At 37.6% G+C, this 18,101-nt stretch overlaps 1 protein-coding gene across 1 annotated transcript in view; it reads right to left on the reverse strand.

Annotated features, from left to right (window-relative positions):
* Positions 1 to 354: 354 nt before the first annotated feature.
* The window catches only part of tox (thymocyte selection-associated high mobility group box), a 57,874-nt gene continuing 40,127 nt past the window's right edge, over positions 355 to 18,101 (reverse strand). Inside the window, exons 4-10 of the mRNA XM_082173868.1 lie at positions 16,349 to 16,594; positions 10,629 to 10,880; positions 9,108 to 9,338; positions 7,429 to 7,509; positions 6,509 to 6,877; positions 2,005 to 2,153; positions 355 to 1,909 (exon numbers count right to left, since the gene is read on the reverse strand). Coding sequence (XP_082029994.1) covers positions 1,873 to 1,909; positions 2,005 to 2,153; positions 6,509 to 6,877; positions 7,429 to 7,509; positions 9,108 to 9,338; positions 10,629 to 10,880; positions 16,349 to 16,594 — 1,365 coding nt within the window. The 3' untranslated portion in view covers positions 355 to 1,872. The remainder of the gene's footprint in view (positions 1,910 to 2,004; positions 2,154 to 6,508; positions 6,878 to 7,428; positions 7,510 to 9,107; positions 9,339 to 10,628; positions 10,881 to 16,348; positions 16,595 to 18,101) is intronic.

Below are 18,101 nucleotides of genomic sequence, written 5' to 3' on the forward strand. Positions count from 1 at the left end.
AGTAAAAAAAAAGTTCAAAAGGAACCATTTAGAGCGAGATAAATATGTAAAATCCTAAGTGATTCAGTCTATGGCAGCTGTACGGCAGGAGAGGAATGTGGTCTTGACATTGGGAGGTTTATTTGTGCTGTGTTCATGGTTGGAAAATGGATTGTTGTTATTACATTCTGTATCAACAACACTGTGACCCAGTTATGAGATACGAGTGAGGAAGAGAATTAGTGTTCATTATACATAAACTTAAACTTGACCTTTCTCAGCGGAAAGGAATTATGAGGTTAGAAATGTTTCAAATAATATTCAATACAAATATTATGCCCTGAATTCCTTGCAATGAAACACTCGTGACACTCGTTGATTAATTACTGCACAAAAATGCAGGTTTGCCTTTATTTATTTTCAAACACAATAAAAACTAAATAAGAATTATTCACATTGTTGCCTGGATCAATTCTGTCAAAACAAATGAACAGAAAAACATCCCTGGAACTCTAACATAATTACTCAAAAAACACCTACAGTTATTTTTTTTCCTTCATAAATAGGCGCAAACAAGTACCATAAAAAGATCTCATATAGACACAGTGTAGAGGAATAGTAAATGATCAGCCATATGCCAGGGTTATACAGCAACTCTCCAATCTGCCACTGTTTCTTCTAATTAACACCATATAAGCATCTGACAGTTTCATACACATAGTTTGGATGAAATTAATCAATATGCCAGAAGTGATACAAAAGAATTATTTTGTGTAATACAAAATAAACTTTTCTTTAGTACTTTCCTTAATGAATCATTTCATGCCACCTCGCCGGTTGATGCCATCAACCTTTACCTTATTAAACTTGGGAAAAGAATACTTCTTTAGTCTCTTTTGTCGGTCCAATCAATGGCGACTTCCGATGCCAAGAAACTACTCCTCTTGGCTAATTATCCCTTTTCGAGTTTTAAACGAACTGGTGTGGTCCAATTCAAAATCACATTGTTACTAGAAAAAAAAAATGAAGTCTTATACTCTAGGAGTAACACAGATTCTATTTACAACTTGAAACGAGGGCTGCTTGAAACAACCCGTCTGGCCGTTCATAACGTTCCTATGAGCGACTGTTTTATACTTACAACAGAACTCTGTTTCTAAGGCAGTTGACTAGAAAAGATCATTACAGAGAGGAAGAATGATACGACGAGAAAGAGTGTGGAAAAGAGAGGGGCGAAAGCAGGAGTCATATCATCCGCATTCTTTTTTGTTGCTTTTTTTTTTCTTCTTTTTTTTTCTTCAGATTGTGATTTTCCTCTTTGTACAAAAAAGAAGTTCTGTTTTGGTTCTCGTTCCGCCGTTTGTCAGCGAGAGCTTGGAGTCTCCGACACGCAGCGGTAAGTGCTTAGGAACTGATGGATTGACAACCTTCCTGCGAGGCAAATTGACCTACGCAACGTCTTAAAAACCATAAACAATCTCCAATAAAACACACGTCTACAGGGGGTTTTCCATACATGGCCTCTTATTAGGTACGCAATGAGGACGCGGAACAGTAGGAGGTAAGTCAATATCATTAGAGAAGTGATTGCATTTAAACAAATTTTAGCATTCAATTTACATGTTCATGCTTTCGATGATTTAAACTCTATTTTAAAGATCCAAAAGGTCTGAATGTCAGAAGCTAGAAGGAAATTGCAAAGCCACCACGGTAGGGTGCACTAAAGTGTGAGCCATGAGAAAGAAAACATTCAAACGTTGTTTTGCTGATGCGTGGATTGTGTCTAGTCTAAAATAAGGCCTGAATAATTATTCAGGCCCTGAATAGCTGTACTGGGATGAGGAACTGCCTTGGTCCTGTGAGCGTGAAGGAGCGTGAGGCTGGACATGTCGATCAGGTCAGGTACAGGGCTTTGTCCCTCTGCAGAGCCCTGCGAAGGCAAATACGAACAAGTCAAAATGGCTGTCAGAGAAATGTGCTTATTTTCCTGAGTGATTCTGATTGATCTCACTAGTGTCCACTCACCCGTTGCCGCAGTAGTCAGGGGTCCAGTCCAGGCCCTGGGTCGGTCCGTTCCTGCAGCCGGTGCGGTAGTCCATTGAAGGGGACAGGCCAGGTCCGGCGGAGGATGTGACATTTACCATGTTTTGATACTCTGCCTGAAGGGGGAAACCCTGAGAGAGAGAGAGAGAGAGAAGAACACAATAGCAGATTACATATGAGATCTTACACGCTGCAGGTCCCACAGAGACAAGGTTCAAACACTGCAGAGGTATGAGAAGCAAGCTGGCTCTGTTATATAATAATTATTATTCATATGCCAGAATAAATTATTTCAACACAATATGTCGTGCTGGTATTTTTGTCTGGAAAACACAAAAGTAGACATTTTTAAGGAATGGTTACACAGCTTTTGCCATAGAATAACAGCTTGTAGTGACCAGGGACAGTTCAGAAGTTGTTTTGAAGCCATACAATGGCTTTGTGTGGGGAATTTAAGTTTAAGTTTATTACTTAAGTAATAATAAGATTGGGATTGAATTTCTTTAGGATTTAAAAAAGGGAGAATTAGAAAAAAAAGCCTACATAAGAATGGCATTTTTGGGTCAGTAATGTTGTCATTGGCCACGCATATGTGACCGGTAAAGATTAAAACAAATTTTTTTTGAAAGAAGTCTCTTGTGCTCACCCAGTCTGCATCAATTTGATAAAAAATTCAGTAAAACAGTAATATTGTGAAATATAATTATAGCTTTTTTTCTATTTGATTATGTTTTAAACAGTAATTTATTCCAGTGATGACAAAGCTGAATTACTCCAGTCTTCAGTGTCACATGATCCTTCAGAAATCATTCTAATATGCTGATTTGCTGTTTAAGAAATGTTTCTTATTATAACCAATGTTGAAAACAGTTGATCTGTTTAATTTTTTTGTGGAAACAGTGATGCAGTTTTTGTTCAGGATTCTTTGATAAATAGAAAGTTTAAAAGAACAGCATTTATTTCAAATATTTATTTTTACTGTCACTTTTGATCAATGTAATGCATATTTGCTGAATAAAAGTATTAATTTGTTTCAAAGAAAAAACTTTTATTTATTTATTCAGAATGCTGAACTATTTCTGTTTTTCTGAGATAAACTCGAGCGAAGCACAAAACAGCTCGTTCAAGTCTAATTCCAGCAAACATCCTACGCGATCTGAAGTGGACATGATGACAGTGTAACGCAAGCAGCCTCAAATGAGCATTAATGAGCAACTGCATTCGGTGGTCGACGAGACCGGTGGGGGTAGACGAAAAATAAACGAAGCAGATATTCTAATTTGAAGACTTCTTCTCTGTTCTTAGCCTAGGAAAGACTGCATGTGAAAAGGAAGTTAATCTCAGTGGTACACAAGAGAATCTGCCTGAAAGAGCAAGACAGCAGGTGGCTGCGTTTTTTTCCCCCTCCAGAGATTCTACCTATTCATGAATTGTTCCTCAAATTCTTCTCCTTCATTCGATCACAAAGGCTCCATCTGCCCCTTTGTGTCCCTCCCCCCCCCCAACACCGCCCCACCTCCCCCCAGCCCGCCTCGGCTCACCGAAAAAGTTGAACCGCGCGTTTTTGTTTGCTCTCCACAAATATGCAAAAATGAACGAGGATTATTACTCCCCTTTGGATTTAAAAACTCTCCCATAAAGGCAGGATCTGCGGAACAGGCTTAAGAACTCCCCAAACGGAGGAGAGAAAGCCAAGTTTAAGCATTCGTACTCTCCTCCAAAAGATTGACAGAGCTATACAAGGAGCCCTGTGGTAATCTAAAATTGGACTTCAGACAAATTCACACTATAATCTGCATGAAAATTAGACACTTTTTTTGCCTTATGACGATGATCATCCACAGCAATAGTTAATTTTCCTGCTGAGGACTGATAAAAAAGAAGCACATGAAATTCAATCAAGTAGTTGCTCTTTTAAATACAACGTTTCCCAGAATTCCCAGCAGGCACAGGAAGGGAAACTTACAACAATATGCCTTTCATATTCAAATGTGGATGGCGAACTTTTTTGCGGCAACAGTTTGAATTAGAATTTTTGGTTTCGTCTTTGATGGAATCTATACATTCCTTAATGATTCCTATCAAAACGTGAACAGCTCATCACTCAATGTCGGCGCGGCGCATCCCTCTGTGAAAGATCAAACCGCTGTCATTGGATAGCATGTCACCTGTTCTCCTGACCACCTGATTCATCTCTCTTTATGAAGCTAATCCCTGTTTACCCCAAGACAATGTGATTCTCCGCCCTCTCCTTCTCTCCAGCACCAGCCAGTCCTGCCTCCCAGCTGATGCTCATCTCTTAAAGAGCTTCCAGGCACAAGGGTGCTATTCATTAGGACCTCATTACAACCTCATCTCAATCCCACTGAAGTTCCAGCACAACTCAGGGCTATTAAGACATGAAACGGATCAACACAGAACTCTTAACGGCGTTGTCGCCGTCACCACGAGTGTTTCAGGGCTCGGGCTTCAAACCTCTCTTTAACCACCTCTGTTTGAGATCTCTATTAGGGAAAGGAGGGTTTAATTAGCACTGATGCTAATAATGAGGCTGGGTGTTAACGTAGGGCTGCGGTTGAAACACCCTCTTCTTCCTCACACGGTAAAACAGGACAGGCAATAAACACAGTGAATGTTATTTCAAAAGAGGTCGTTTTCTCTTTAATTAGATTTTTTTGGGGGGTTGTTTGTGTGTGAATGCCGGGTAGACTAGATCCTTTATTTGCTTTCTCTGCTTTGCTGTTGTCTACGTCCTCAAAAAACAACCTTCTCCTCCTATACACTTTAGCAGAGAACTAATTTCATTTCCTTCGGCCCAGTCTGAAAAACTGTTTTCATCAGATAGCTGAGGCGTTTTGTCTTCCACACTGATGTATTCATCAATCTCAATGTGAGTTTTTCTGTGCAACCTTAAGTCACATCCAAATCCTAATGCATCTGTTTATTACAGAGAGAAAATTGAAAATCTGTCTGTGTGATACGCTGGGATTTTTTTTGCACGGTGTGGACATAAAACAAGCTGGCAGATATTAATGGTTCTTCTCTTGACCTCATTCGCCGGTGCGAGAGATAGGCTGAAGGGGCCGGAAATGATGAAAAATGAAACGGTGCAGCATCTGCTGCATAAACAGCACTTCCTCCACTCTCACATTCATACACACACATATACTCTCCGCTATCTGTTCCACGATAATGTAGAATGGAAATTGGAGAAGTATGAGACAAGGCAGGTTCTTGAAGAGGTTCATGGAAAATAGATTGGCTGAGGAGCAAATCCTTTAATTGGCCCGGCCTGGTGTCTGTCATGCCTCTTTTTAGTCTTGCTTTAATAACAGTGAAAAGGCTGCTAATGTCTTTCTTGATTAAAGTCAACATGAAATAGAGTGCACAACCCATTTTACATCCTAAATGTGACATATTTCACAATAGAAGAAGAAATATCTAGGGAGGGTCTTGATTCTATCCATTAGGAATTGACCGGATGGTGAAAAGTGCCCTCTACATGGTTAGATGGGTGGGGTGAATTGGGTTACACTTTAGTTTAAGGTGTCCTTGTTACAGTGTAATTACATTTAAGTACTGAGTAATATTAATTAACTACGTGTACTTACTATTAGGTTTGTTGTAGGGTTAGTTGCATGTAATTATGCATCATTTATAGTTATTACTATAGTAACTACATGTAGCACGTGCAACAAGGACACTGTAAAATTAAGTGTTACTGTGAATTGTTCACATTAAGTACGGCAAGACAACATATTAAGAAAGCGAATTTGAGTCGATTTAGATAAAATTTCATGCTAACTTTAAATTTGTTTTAAAGTATTTATTTAAATATTATGGTTTTTGGATGTGGGGACTAGTGGTCAACTGATATGGCAACAAAAACTGCGTATGTGTACACAGTCATAAAAAGCTAAATTAATTATATTATATAAATATAATTTTTGTGCCATGGCAAAATAAAAATTATGACTTCATATTTTTTCGTTTTAGCACTTTTTTTTTTAAAGATGTAATGTCTCTTATACTCACAAAGGCTGCATTTATTTGCTAAAACATACTGTAAAACACTAAAAACTGTAATTACAATTTAAATTGGTAAATGAATAAATTTTCAAATGTAATTTATTCCTTTGATGGTAAAGCTGAATTTTCAGCATCATTACTCCAGTCTTCGGTGTCACATGATCCTTCAGAAATCATTCTAATATGCTGATTTGCTGCTCAATAAGCATTTATTATTATTATCAATGTTGAAAACAGTAGAAAGTTAAAAAGAACAGCATTTATTTTAATAGACTATCTAGTTACATTGTCTAAACTGTCACTTTTGATCACTTCAATGTAGATTTGCTGAATAAAAGTTCAGTAGTGTACATATAGGAACTCACTTAAAATGTACAAAGTTTATTCAAAATTCAAATGTATCTAAAAAGGAAAAAAAAGCATTATTCATTGGCAAAAGTATCAGTAAATGTCTGACCTGGGCCATGGATGGGGAGTGCAGAGGCATCGGGTGGCCGCTGAGCTGCTGCTGGTGCTGGTGCTGCTGCTGGTGCTGGTGCTGGTGGAGGCTGAGGTGCTGGTGTAAGGGGGGGCTGATCTGCAGCGGAGGGGGGGACGAGCCCGTCATGCTGCCCATGCTCATGGGCGCGCTGGGCCGGGATGTGCCACCCCGGGCTAGGCCTGGCTGCATCTGGGGCAGATGGGGACTGAGTCCTGTCTGCTGGTGGTACGGAGAAGCCATGTAGAGACCAGGGTGAGACTGACCTGTCCCGGAGAAAACTGATGGCTTGGGCCCGAGCATCTGAGAGGCCTGTGATACCTTCACATCGCCTGGGTCATTGTAGCTCTAGAGAAAGTTACGAAAATATTTCAGTTGTTGGTTGCATTGTTGTTTTAAACAGTTTTATTTTTAAGCATGTATTGTGTCATTGTCTGCTTTTAAATGGCTGATGACTGTTCAATGTCTGAAATGTTGCTTTTAAATATGTATATATGCTATAAATTACATCAAATCAAAATTTTATATCCATTTTAAATATATATGTAGAAATACTTTATGTGTATAAAATCTAAATTGCAAATACATTGCATGAATGTATAAATAAAAATAAAAATATATCTCTCTGTATTCCCCTTAGTCTTACTCGTAATATTTCCATTCAGGTTGTATGCCTCAAACGTTGCAACATTTATTAAATAATATTGGATTTCTTGCAAGCTACGACAGCGTGAGATGTTTTTATAACGCTGTCTTCATAATATTTCCATTCAGGTGTGCGAGAGGAGTCTCAAAAACATCTCTAAGCTGCCAAACGAGAACATCTCGAAATGTCCCTTCTCAAACGTCGCGATTATAAAGCGCGTACGCATATCAATGATCCAGAGTAATTTACGTACCTGAGACACGAGGCTCGCTCTGTACGCAGCCAGCTGTTTGAGGTACTCCTTCTTTGCAGTTTCTGTTTTTTTCTTGTACACCTGCCATGATAAAACAAACAAACAAAGAAAAAATATATTAAGAGGCCAAAGCTGTTCTTCATGTTCCTGTGCACAATTATTCTTAGAAATGGGATCTAATGGCAGTCCATTTATGAGCCATAATGCGTAATTGTTGTTGGAGCGCTGAAATGGTGCTTGAGTGCAGCCCACTTTATCCATCGCTTGTTCTTCTGCCTTTATGGACTGTCCATATTTCCCTTTCAGTTGGGGCATATGTGTAATTATTTGCCCATCAATACATCTGTGCTGTTATTACATCAGCCAATAGACCTCTACTAAAAAGACGAGCAAAAGAGAGCGATAGAGAAAGACAAAAACAGCAGAGAGACATGATGTTCTTTTATCAGGCAAACATCCTCTCCTGAGGAAAAGTACTTTTAAGTGTTTTCATCAGCTTCACCGGCTGAGTGTTTTACATAGTAAAAATGAGTGAATCAACGACTACAAAAAATAAAAGAATGACTGTAGATGCTGACTGGTGGCTTCGGTGAGAGAAATGGGTACTTTCAGTTGTGTTTATTCTGAAATCAGAAGCAAATCTGGAAGTCAAGTCATTCTTCAAAACCTAAGTTCACACCCTAAACAAGAGTCTAGGTGTTAATATAAGTGCTAATCCTTTTCATCATCACTGCTTTCAATCTTAAAAGAAACCTTGATTATTAAACATTTTTTAAACATTCACAAGGGTATTTACTGTACTACATAAGGTCCAATATTTCACTTTGATATACACAACATATTTGCTTTAATGCACAGCAAATAAAAAGTAATTGTTAACTGACTGCATGATCTAATGTGTACCTTAAAGGGATAGTTCACCTAAAACTGAAAATCCTCATGTTACTTCAAACCTGTATGGCTTTCTTTCTTCTGTGGAACACTTTTTTATGAGGACAGTTTTTTTAATTAGCTACTTGTAATATTTCAAGTAGTATGAGAGGAACTATTCATTTTAAATAGTGACTTGAGAATCAACTTTTAAACCTGTTCAGAATACAATAAAATAAATTTTTTATTTTTTTTGCTGAAACCCCTAATGCTTTAAATAGCCATTTGGTGCCATTTGGTGGTTAAAACAAAACTCAACATTACAGACTGTATTCCTGCTAAATGTGTACTGAAACTTGATTAAGCGATTAGCAGGCCCCACAAAACTTTTCTTTGTTATATTCCAATAAAAAAAAAAAAAACATATCTCACATATTGCACTGTTTTCACACCTGACTTTAAGACTTCCCCTACATGCACAACCGCGCTGATGTTAGACCACAACACCACTTTGGAGACAATGTTATTCTGTGATTGCACAAGGGGAAATCAGCAAATGTTCTGACCAACATGTGCGTCATCACATCTGCTGTCAAAACAAATCGTTATGCGGACATACTATTGTATATATATTATAGATAATATTTTAGATAATAAACAAAACATGTGCTGTGTATATAGAAGCACTGAGTAATCTAATGCCTGCTACATTACCTCAGTCTTTATGAGTCAGCAACAAGATCACAGCAAGATAAAGTAACTTTTTCACATTTGCACACAGGCAAGGTTTATTCAAGAGAGAAAGTCACCTGTTTTTGTTCCTCGCCGAGACCGTCCCACATGGAGGCCACAATTTTGGAGACCTCTCCAAATGTGGCATTAGGATTTTGGCCTTTGATAGCTGCCTGTGTGTCTCTGAAGAACAGGGCATAGGCTGACACTGGCTTCTGAGGCTCGTTGGGGTCTTTCTTCTTCTTCTTCTTCGGGGTTTTGGGCTTCTTGGCCATGTCTGTGGCTGCTCTCTTCTCTGCCCCATTCATCTGAAAGGAGAGGAGCTCATTATAGTAAACAATAGATATCCAATTAGATTAAGACATAATAACAGCTTTATGAATGAATCATCTTCCTAAAGCTAGTTAGTGAGCCTTGTTCAAAAGCCTGGAGCTATTTTTTAAATTTTAATGACTTCCGCGCTTTAGTCGTATATATACTGGGTTCCCACGCGTTTTTACCAACGAATTTCCATGACTTTTGCAACTGTTTGTCATCTCTGATTAAGGATATTTAAAAAAAAAATGTATAAAGATTTCACTGACAAAGAAATATTTCTAGCTAATTAAATATTAATTTTAGAACTGAGGATAACTTGAAAAAATTATTTTGGCTATAGGGCATTTTGATTATTACATAATCATTTGTTCACAATTATCATTGATTATGGATTGTGATCACTGTACACATTCCTTATCATATCGGACTATCCAAATAAGGGAATTTTATTTGCATGTATAAATACCATAAATGTACATTTCATTTAGAAATAGTACTTTTTTATTGAAGTTAAATATTTTAGTTTATATTTATTTATTTTTTATGTAAAATATTATGTTCTACTCTGTGCAATATATATTTTTAAAAAGCCTTCAAATAAATCATAAATGTTTCCAAGTTCAGTGTGAATAAATATATCTTAAGGTGTATGTGTATTAAGTTTACCCTTTAATACTTTAACTGTTTAATTAACAAAACAGACATTTAATTAAATTACTTGAATGACAATTAATCACCAGCCAAAGCTTCATACTTGTAACAGTCCGAACTATATCCATTTCCATGATATTTTAAGATTGAAGTAATTCAAATATCAGGTTTGATTGTGATATGACTTTTAAAATTTCCTGAAATTTGTGACGGTGAGACTTTACATCAACATGAGTAGCTACTGTTGTAATTGTGATGGTGTATGTCTCCTGACTTTTTTAATGCTGAACCGTGTCTTCCATGTTAGGAAACAATACAAAAATATCTTAGCAGAGCACACAGACGGCCACACTATCAGGAGGATCAGTATTGATGTGGAGTTTTGGAGAAAATGTGCTGTATTTGGGCTGTGAAGAACAGACTTGAGGCAGATCAGTGTCTTAGCAAATCTGTGTTTAAGGAAACATGGCAGAACAACTTACTGAAAGGTCAGCAATGACTCATTCCTTTGAATACACAGTATTTTGCCACAGTGCATAAAATAGTACCTGAGCGTGTGTGTGTGTGTGTGAGGAAGATAAGCTTTTATATTCATGAGATCATAGAATGGGTAAAGCTCCCTCTCTCACCTTGACAGCATCATCTGCATCGTCCTCATGCACGGAGCTGGAGGGGGAAGGTGTGGCGGACTTGCTCTCAGGTGGAGATGGGGATCCACGGGTGCCATTGTTGTTGTTCAGACCCAACTGAGTATTAAGTTGTGACTGGTTGATTGTGGTCAGCTGACCTTGAGGAACCATGCCAGGTTGGATCCTGGGTCTATGCGTATCCACCTGAGGGTGGCCGCCGTAACGCGAGTCAGAGTTGACCATCTGCTGCATCTGGAAGATTAAAAGAAAACTTTATTTTAAACAAATATACATAGGTGTTAAAATTAATATTTCAAATAACTAAACCAAACAGAAGTGAATCTCAATCAGCAGCATTTGTAGCATGATGTTGATTACCACAAAAATAATTTGAATAAGGAATTTTTACATTTTAAATTTTTTAATAAAACAAAAAGCTTACGGTGAGGCACTTTGCATTCAGTTGTCGACTGAGCACTATTTAATATTATTACTTATTAAATAAAATGATTATTACTTATTAAAACTAAGCTCACAAAAATGTTACAATTGAATTCACGAAAGGACTACCTATACATACAAGGATAATCCTAATGTTAACTAGCACTTAATATCTCCATCCATACCTTATGACAGGTTTATATTTTCACCTTCCTGCTGCTGTGAATGCTAGGCTGTATCAGGGTGTATAAAACATTGCTTTTGTACACTGTATCTGGGGGATAAATCACTTCCGACAAGGACAAGCCCTGTAGTGGTAGTCTGTCACCTGATACTGTCTGAAGCAACAGGTGACCTGAAATGTACCCCACGCCCACCATTGTATGCCGCACAATGCCCCCGACAGGTGGAGCTTTGGGGTTAGAGGCCACAGGCATTGCTCTGAAAGACAGGTGACTCTGTGTCTCCCTCCCCACATAAACACTTCAGACACTCTGAACCCTCAATACACTAAATATACTGGAATTGTCTTCTATCAGTCTATTATTGAGTGGTGCTTGTCCTAAAAAAAGTAATTGCCATGATATTAGGGTGTTCTGGGTGGTTTTAAATTTTTTAAGTTTCAATTAAGTAATTCAAATAAAATAAAATTTTAAGTTGATTATATATTAGAGTTTATACAGTTTAATTTATATTATTAAATTATATATTTTATACTATATATGTATAGTTTTATTTTACAGTTTAATAGAAATATATATATACAGTTTGATTTTCAGCCAATAGCACGTTCATATGTTCAACTTATTCAGTTGAATACATGAAAGTGTTTTTATGTCATGTCATGAAGCATCTGATAAACTATTAATTTCCGAGAATTCAGCGTACATCCAAACGCAATTGATTTAGTTGCAAAGGACTAATGACATAACATTAAACAGCAATGGGGAGGAAAACCTCTAATACAAGAGGTTTTAGCGGTTAACTGACTAATCATAAACTGACACTGGTGAAAATGTCAAGTTCTCATGAAATGGCTCGGGGGGGGGGGGGGGGGGGGAATCGCAGTGGAAATCTGTTCAACTTTTTATTGTTTAACCATTACAATGTTAATGGACAGGAGAAAGTTTCGTTTTTCAGCGAAATGCGTTCACCTTTATGTACACACCTCGTTAACACGCTCCGTGTTTCCAATGTTTTAACCCATCCCACTCGATTTCTTGTGAAACATCTGTCTTTCCTTGAGGGGGACTTTTTTCTGCTAGTTAACCCAGACAATACCCACCTTGTGTGGGTTAATAAGACAATGTGGTCAGTTTTGTGTGTGAAAACACACTTCAACTTGAAAACCATGCACGCTATTAAAGGTCACCTTTCTTTTTCATGGTAAAACAAAACTTAGAGGCAGGACACGCTTTCTGACAGAAACTAAGAGTGAAATCAAAGACAAATTGTTTAATCATACAATAACTAGTGAAATTTCCCAATGAGAAAAACTTTACGACAAGAGGATCAACATGGCTGCGGAAAAAACCCTCAAATCGCATTTGTCAGAGTGAGGTTGTGATGGTATTTATCATCTGAGCTCACCATTAATCTCCACCACACAGAGGACAAAGGCTTGCCAGGGATGAATAGAGGTCACGTGACGAGGTCACAGACAAAAGCCCTAAAGGTTGCCTGTTCTGCACTTTTTAAGTTTTAAATAACAAATGGCTGCCTGGGCTGGCTGTTTTTTCATCAGATCCACTGACCCGTTCTGCAAGGGAGGTCATACTCATTTGATATCAATTTCCTTTAAATCACAGGGCAAATTGTAATCACACGTACAGTATGAGACTATTTGCATGCTTATCTTCCTATAGTGCACGACAGAGACGTATGAAAGGGACGCGAGAACCCCAGCTTTCCATGGAGTCCAATGACATTTTAAAGGGAGGAAAATAATGTCTACTTTACTCCGGCTGTCACTTCAGGGGCACTTTCATGTCCTTCTGTTTCCATTAAAAAGGTATAAATAGCTTAAGTGCTGGACTAGATCAGAGCCAATTGTTTGCTCTGGGTAATAAAACCACAGCCCAATGATAAGGACTTTTTCAGGCAGAGTAATGAGGGTGTATTTCATGTCCTTGTGTTACTGTAGATCTTTATAAGCTAAAACACACACTGGCTTTTTGTTTACCCTTTCGATCGTTCGAATGAATTTGAAATATATTCTGGCATAATCTTAGCTATTAATTTCTTTCCTCTGAAGCTAATCCGCTTCAGAATCGCTGTTATTTTTTATTAGTAATAATAGCTTGTCACAGTCTACACGATGGAAAACACCCAATATTTATGACATGCAGGAGTACGTATGAGAAGTGAGGTAATTTGGAGTATAAAAGCTTAAAGTCGTATTACGCCATCTGTCATTTGGACATGCCAGTGTTTAATTGCTTTCGCTTGAATTTTCCACAAACGCATGCAAATACCTGTCTCTTATTAAACTTCACTGTAAATGATCTATGCAAAAGCAGTCTAATAGAAGTAGCTTGTCACGCTGCACTTTCAAGGTCTCGAATGTTTTGCAGTGCACAGCAAAGAGCTGCAAACTGTAGGCTTTGCTGCAAATTTGCAATAAATGGAGATTTATGTCCATTACTGTTCCTTTTTTTTTATTTAGGCCACTGCTGGATGAGGATTTAGTGGCTTTTGCGCTGATGATGGACGATCTCGAAGCTTTTTACCGCTCACGCCCTCTCTCTCTCTCCTCCGCTGTCAGCTCTGTTTAGATTTGCACATTTTACACACATCAACTTGTGCTTATTTAAGCGGACATGTGGCTTTCTGGAAAGCAAACTTCACCTGAGCATTTCCAATAAATTCGTCGCGTTTCATGCGAATCACCGAGCTCATCAGAACGGCCCGATGAGATCTCATCTCTCACATTATACGTTTAAAAAGAAGCCTTCCTCGTTTCTCGGGACTAGAGGATCCATTTAGCTATTCTCTGGCATTTACTTTCATTCTTTTTAATGGAACGAGGGGGAGGGATGGTGAAACCTTATGAGATAATTTTCCTTTTAATCTAACAGTTTTTAAGGTGAAGCACATTTCACTCAACTATCTCTGCTGGCTAAACAATGCAAGCTCTGAGACCTATACAATGAATGCAAAATGTGAGAGGCACATAAATGCACTCTCTGTTCCACCAGAGAAGGCAGCTCCAACAGGCTAATGCTGAGAGAAAATTAATTCCATCAGCTAGCTCTTTCATTCTCCACTGCAGCTACAAGCTCTCTGTCCCGTTGCCTGGCAACCATAATTCATAGCCGCTCTAAATGGATGTTCTCCAAGCACTGAGAACATTAAGGTGAAAAGAACAAATGCCTTTGTGAATCTCAATATCTTTCAGTGTGCATGTCACTCTGTGTGTTTTTTTTTACCCACCCATGTGTATGTTATTCTTTAAAAATCTATTTGATGTAAGTTTAAGAGGGGCAATACGAAGGTGCATTTTCCCAAAAAGAGTAACAAAGGAATCGAAAATATTGGTCGTACCATTTTTCCCTCTTACGGCAGTTGTAATTTCGCCTTCCGATAAATCATTTGTGCGAATATCAAATAAATAAAGGTCAAGATCTTAAAAATTGCACAAAAACAAGGCTCAATATTTAGGTTTGGCCCTCATACATGAAGTATGTGGAAAACAATAGGTGAGAGATGATGAAGAGGAGAAGTTTCAGTTTGACTCGAGCGTCAGATCAGCAGCACATCTCGCATTCATCTTCAACCACAGTTAGTCACAGCTCACCAACACTTCATATGTGTCATAATAACATTATGAGGTTTCTTGCACCTAACCAAAATTTAAGGTTTGGGTTTCATTTCTGCAGAAGTGGCAGCGATTTGTAGATGTCTGTAATTAATATCAATATAATACAAGAAAGGCATGAGGTGAAAAAATAAGTTAGCAAACCAAATAAAATCATTTTACTATGTAATCTATATTTATATCAAATATTAAATCTAATATAATAATCTTAATATAAATAATGTCATGCACAGATATTCTAATAATGAATTATTATATTGAAATAACCATATACTTTGATTTATTTATTTTTCTAGGATTCAAAAGTAAATTTTTTTAAATATACAGTTTTTGAATGTACTGTACAACTATCTAGTACAGCTACATGGCAAGCAGAATGCATTAGGGGGAGTGCCTTGATGCTAAATTATATTTAATTAACTTAATCCAACGGGGAATTTGGCATTGTTTCACTGTGCGTTAAATCACATTAGCTCTCATTTGCTGGGTGCTATCTCAATCATTCTATATGCCGCTCCAACCTCTTATAATCTCTGTTGAGGTGTTTCATTGGTGTCAATTAAATCATTGTTTGGGCACTGAAACGACTTTGCTGTTGCGTAATTCTGTCATGCAAAATGCATTAGTGACATCTCAAAGGAGAGCATGTGCATCTTACAATGAAATTTCCTCCATACACAGAGAAACAGTATTTTTTGTACCTTTCCATACTATATTATATGGAAGCACATTTCCACCTCAGAGTACAAAAAATGTAAAATAGGTAACTGTAACTGCTTTCTCTTGATGCAAAAACCTCTACGTCCGTCTGACATTTTTCTGACATTTTCTTTTAAATGAGCATATGTATGTTTTTAATTTTACTCTATCAGTGACATTTTTGAAAATACCTAAACATAGGAGCCTGATAAAAATGCTAATTTAAAAGAAAAATGCCAGATGGACTTTTGCATCTGAAGTATATATATATACTTAACCTTAAGTATATACTTAAGTATATATATAACGGAAGGCGATATATATATACTTCAGATGCAATACAATGTGATTTGTACACATTACAATACAATGTGCAATACAATATATAAATATATATATATATATATATATATATATATATATATATATATATATATAAATAATATCTTGCAATGTACCTAAATGCTTTTGTGACATATAGAAACTTTGATTCTCATAATTTCATCTTTATAAATTACAATGTGATTTATCACAAAAAATCACTAAATGTTACATTATATTTCACAAATGCTGCTGTGTCACTTTATGACAATATGACTTTATATGTCACAATGGGATTTTAAATCATGCAATTGTGACTTTATTTCTCATAATTTTGGCTTTGTATCTCGCAGTATGACTACTACTTTTAAACTGTATCCATTAATTATCCTTTTAGGCATCCATACGCCTCAGGTCTTAGACAGAGAGCACCAGTACTCACCACTGAGAGGGAGTTGGTGAGCAGACCGCCATCTTGACCCAACATGTTGGGGACCGACATGCCGGACAGGTCCATTCCTTGCAGGTGAAAGGGGTGCAGTCCGTTCTGGGACACAGGGGGGCAAAGGTGATGGTACGTTCCGGACTCAGACTCGGGCAAGTGTGCCAGCATGTGTTCGGGGAGGGTGGGGGGAGTGATAGGCGGGATGTTGAAGTCTTCGTCCCCAAGACTGGGCACTGGGTAGGACTGTTGGAATGAACAGAGACACAGCACACAAAGGTTACGTGACCTGTCAGAACACTGATTGGCTGATTACAAAACCACAATCTAATTCAAAAGATGATTCTGACTGGTCATTAGTGATGATGAATACAATGCATTTTTCATGTCTATTATCATTTATTCAGAGGTAAATATAAAAATAACCTGATAAAGAAGGTATCAAATTTGAAATCTCCCAACATAAAAATGACATTGTAACTTTAAAATGGAAAAGCGAGTGAATAGATGGTGAAGTGCAATGAGCACTCTTGTCAGAGAGTCTCCAAAGGCAGCATGAAAAGGCTTTCCAAACAGTTAGTTTGAAATACTGCACAACAGGGGGTCACCCGTAGGCTAGAACAAGGACAGACTGTCCATTTGATACTTATAAATAAGAGAATAAAATGGGTTACAGCACGAACAGAAAAATCTTGTTGAAAACCAACATTCTTTGATGTTCTATATTCTGCCACTGAAGCGATCCTGCTATGGCAATGATTCACGCTGTATCAATAACAGAAAAAAGACTAATCACAACTATATACGCAGCAAATCAAATGCTGAATAAAGTACATCAAAGTGTACTGCACATTACAGTGATCCATTCATACTATTTGAGCCTTTGAGGAAGTAAAATTATATGCAAATGGTCAATCAATCTCATTAGACTATAACAAAAGGCTGCTTTTATGAGGCTGAACAGTCACTTGTGCTTGGCTGTGAAGTTTGCTTTGGCTGCCTTAAAACAGCCCGTCCTGCACGCTGCCTCCTCCAGCCCCTGTCAGTTTAGACTGTGATGAAAAAGATGTAAAGCAGATAAGGAGATGAAAGGCTGTACAAATCCAAGCAAAATCATAAATTATTCGGTAAACACTCCCTTGGAGTAAAATACTGTAGAAAAATATATACAGTTATCAGAAGGCATAGAGATGAAGTTTATCATCGGTACCAAAGGCAAGCCGGAAAACACATCATGGCGAACACTTCACGAAACGCTAACCGTGAATATGCCTCAGCCTCTGACTCGAAATGACTCAAACGATCCCTCTCTCTCTTTCTTTTTTCTTTTTTTTACCTTGAAAGGGGCTTCTCTTTTCTGCTTTATTATCTCTAATACATAGCTTTTATTTGCAGCAAACTAAATGAACCTGTCAGACAGCCAACTACAGGCAATTAGGTATGAAATTGGTTCCAAATTCAAACTCAACTCAAATAACGGTCCAACTGTTACTTTTAAGGATTGCAATAATCGTTTTAATGAGCTTCCTACTTCTGCCTCTAAAAGCCAATGTATCATGCTCATTTGCATATTTGATTGTGTTGTGCCTCACAGATGTCTGCGTTTGTTTGCGGGAAATATGCTGGCATAATTCATACAGTAAGGCCCTTAGAGGAATGATTTGACTGCCAAATGAAAAAAAATAAATCACATAGAACAAGACGACTGTTTGCAGTGGCTTGCATTGCTGTTGATACATGCGAGTAATGTACT

This window comes from Leuciscus leuciscus (assembly GCF_965113295.1).
Source record: "Leuciscus leuciscus genome assembly, chromosome: 6".
Lineage (NCBI taxonomy): Eukaryota > Metazoa > Chordata > Actinopteri > Cypriniformes > Leuciscidae > Leuciscus > Leuciscus leuciscus.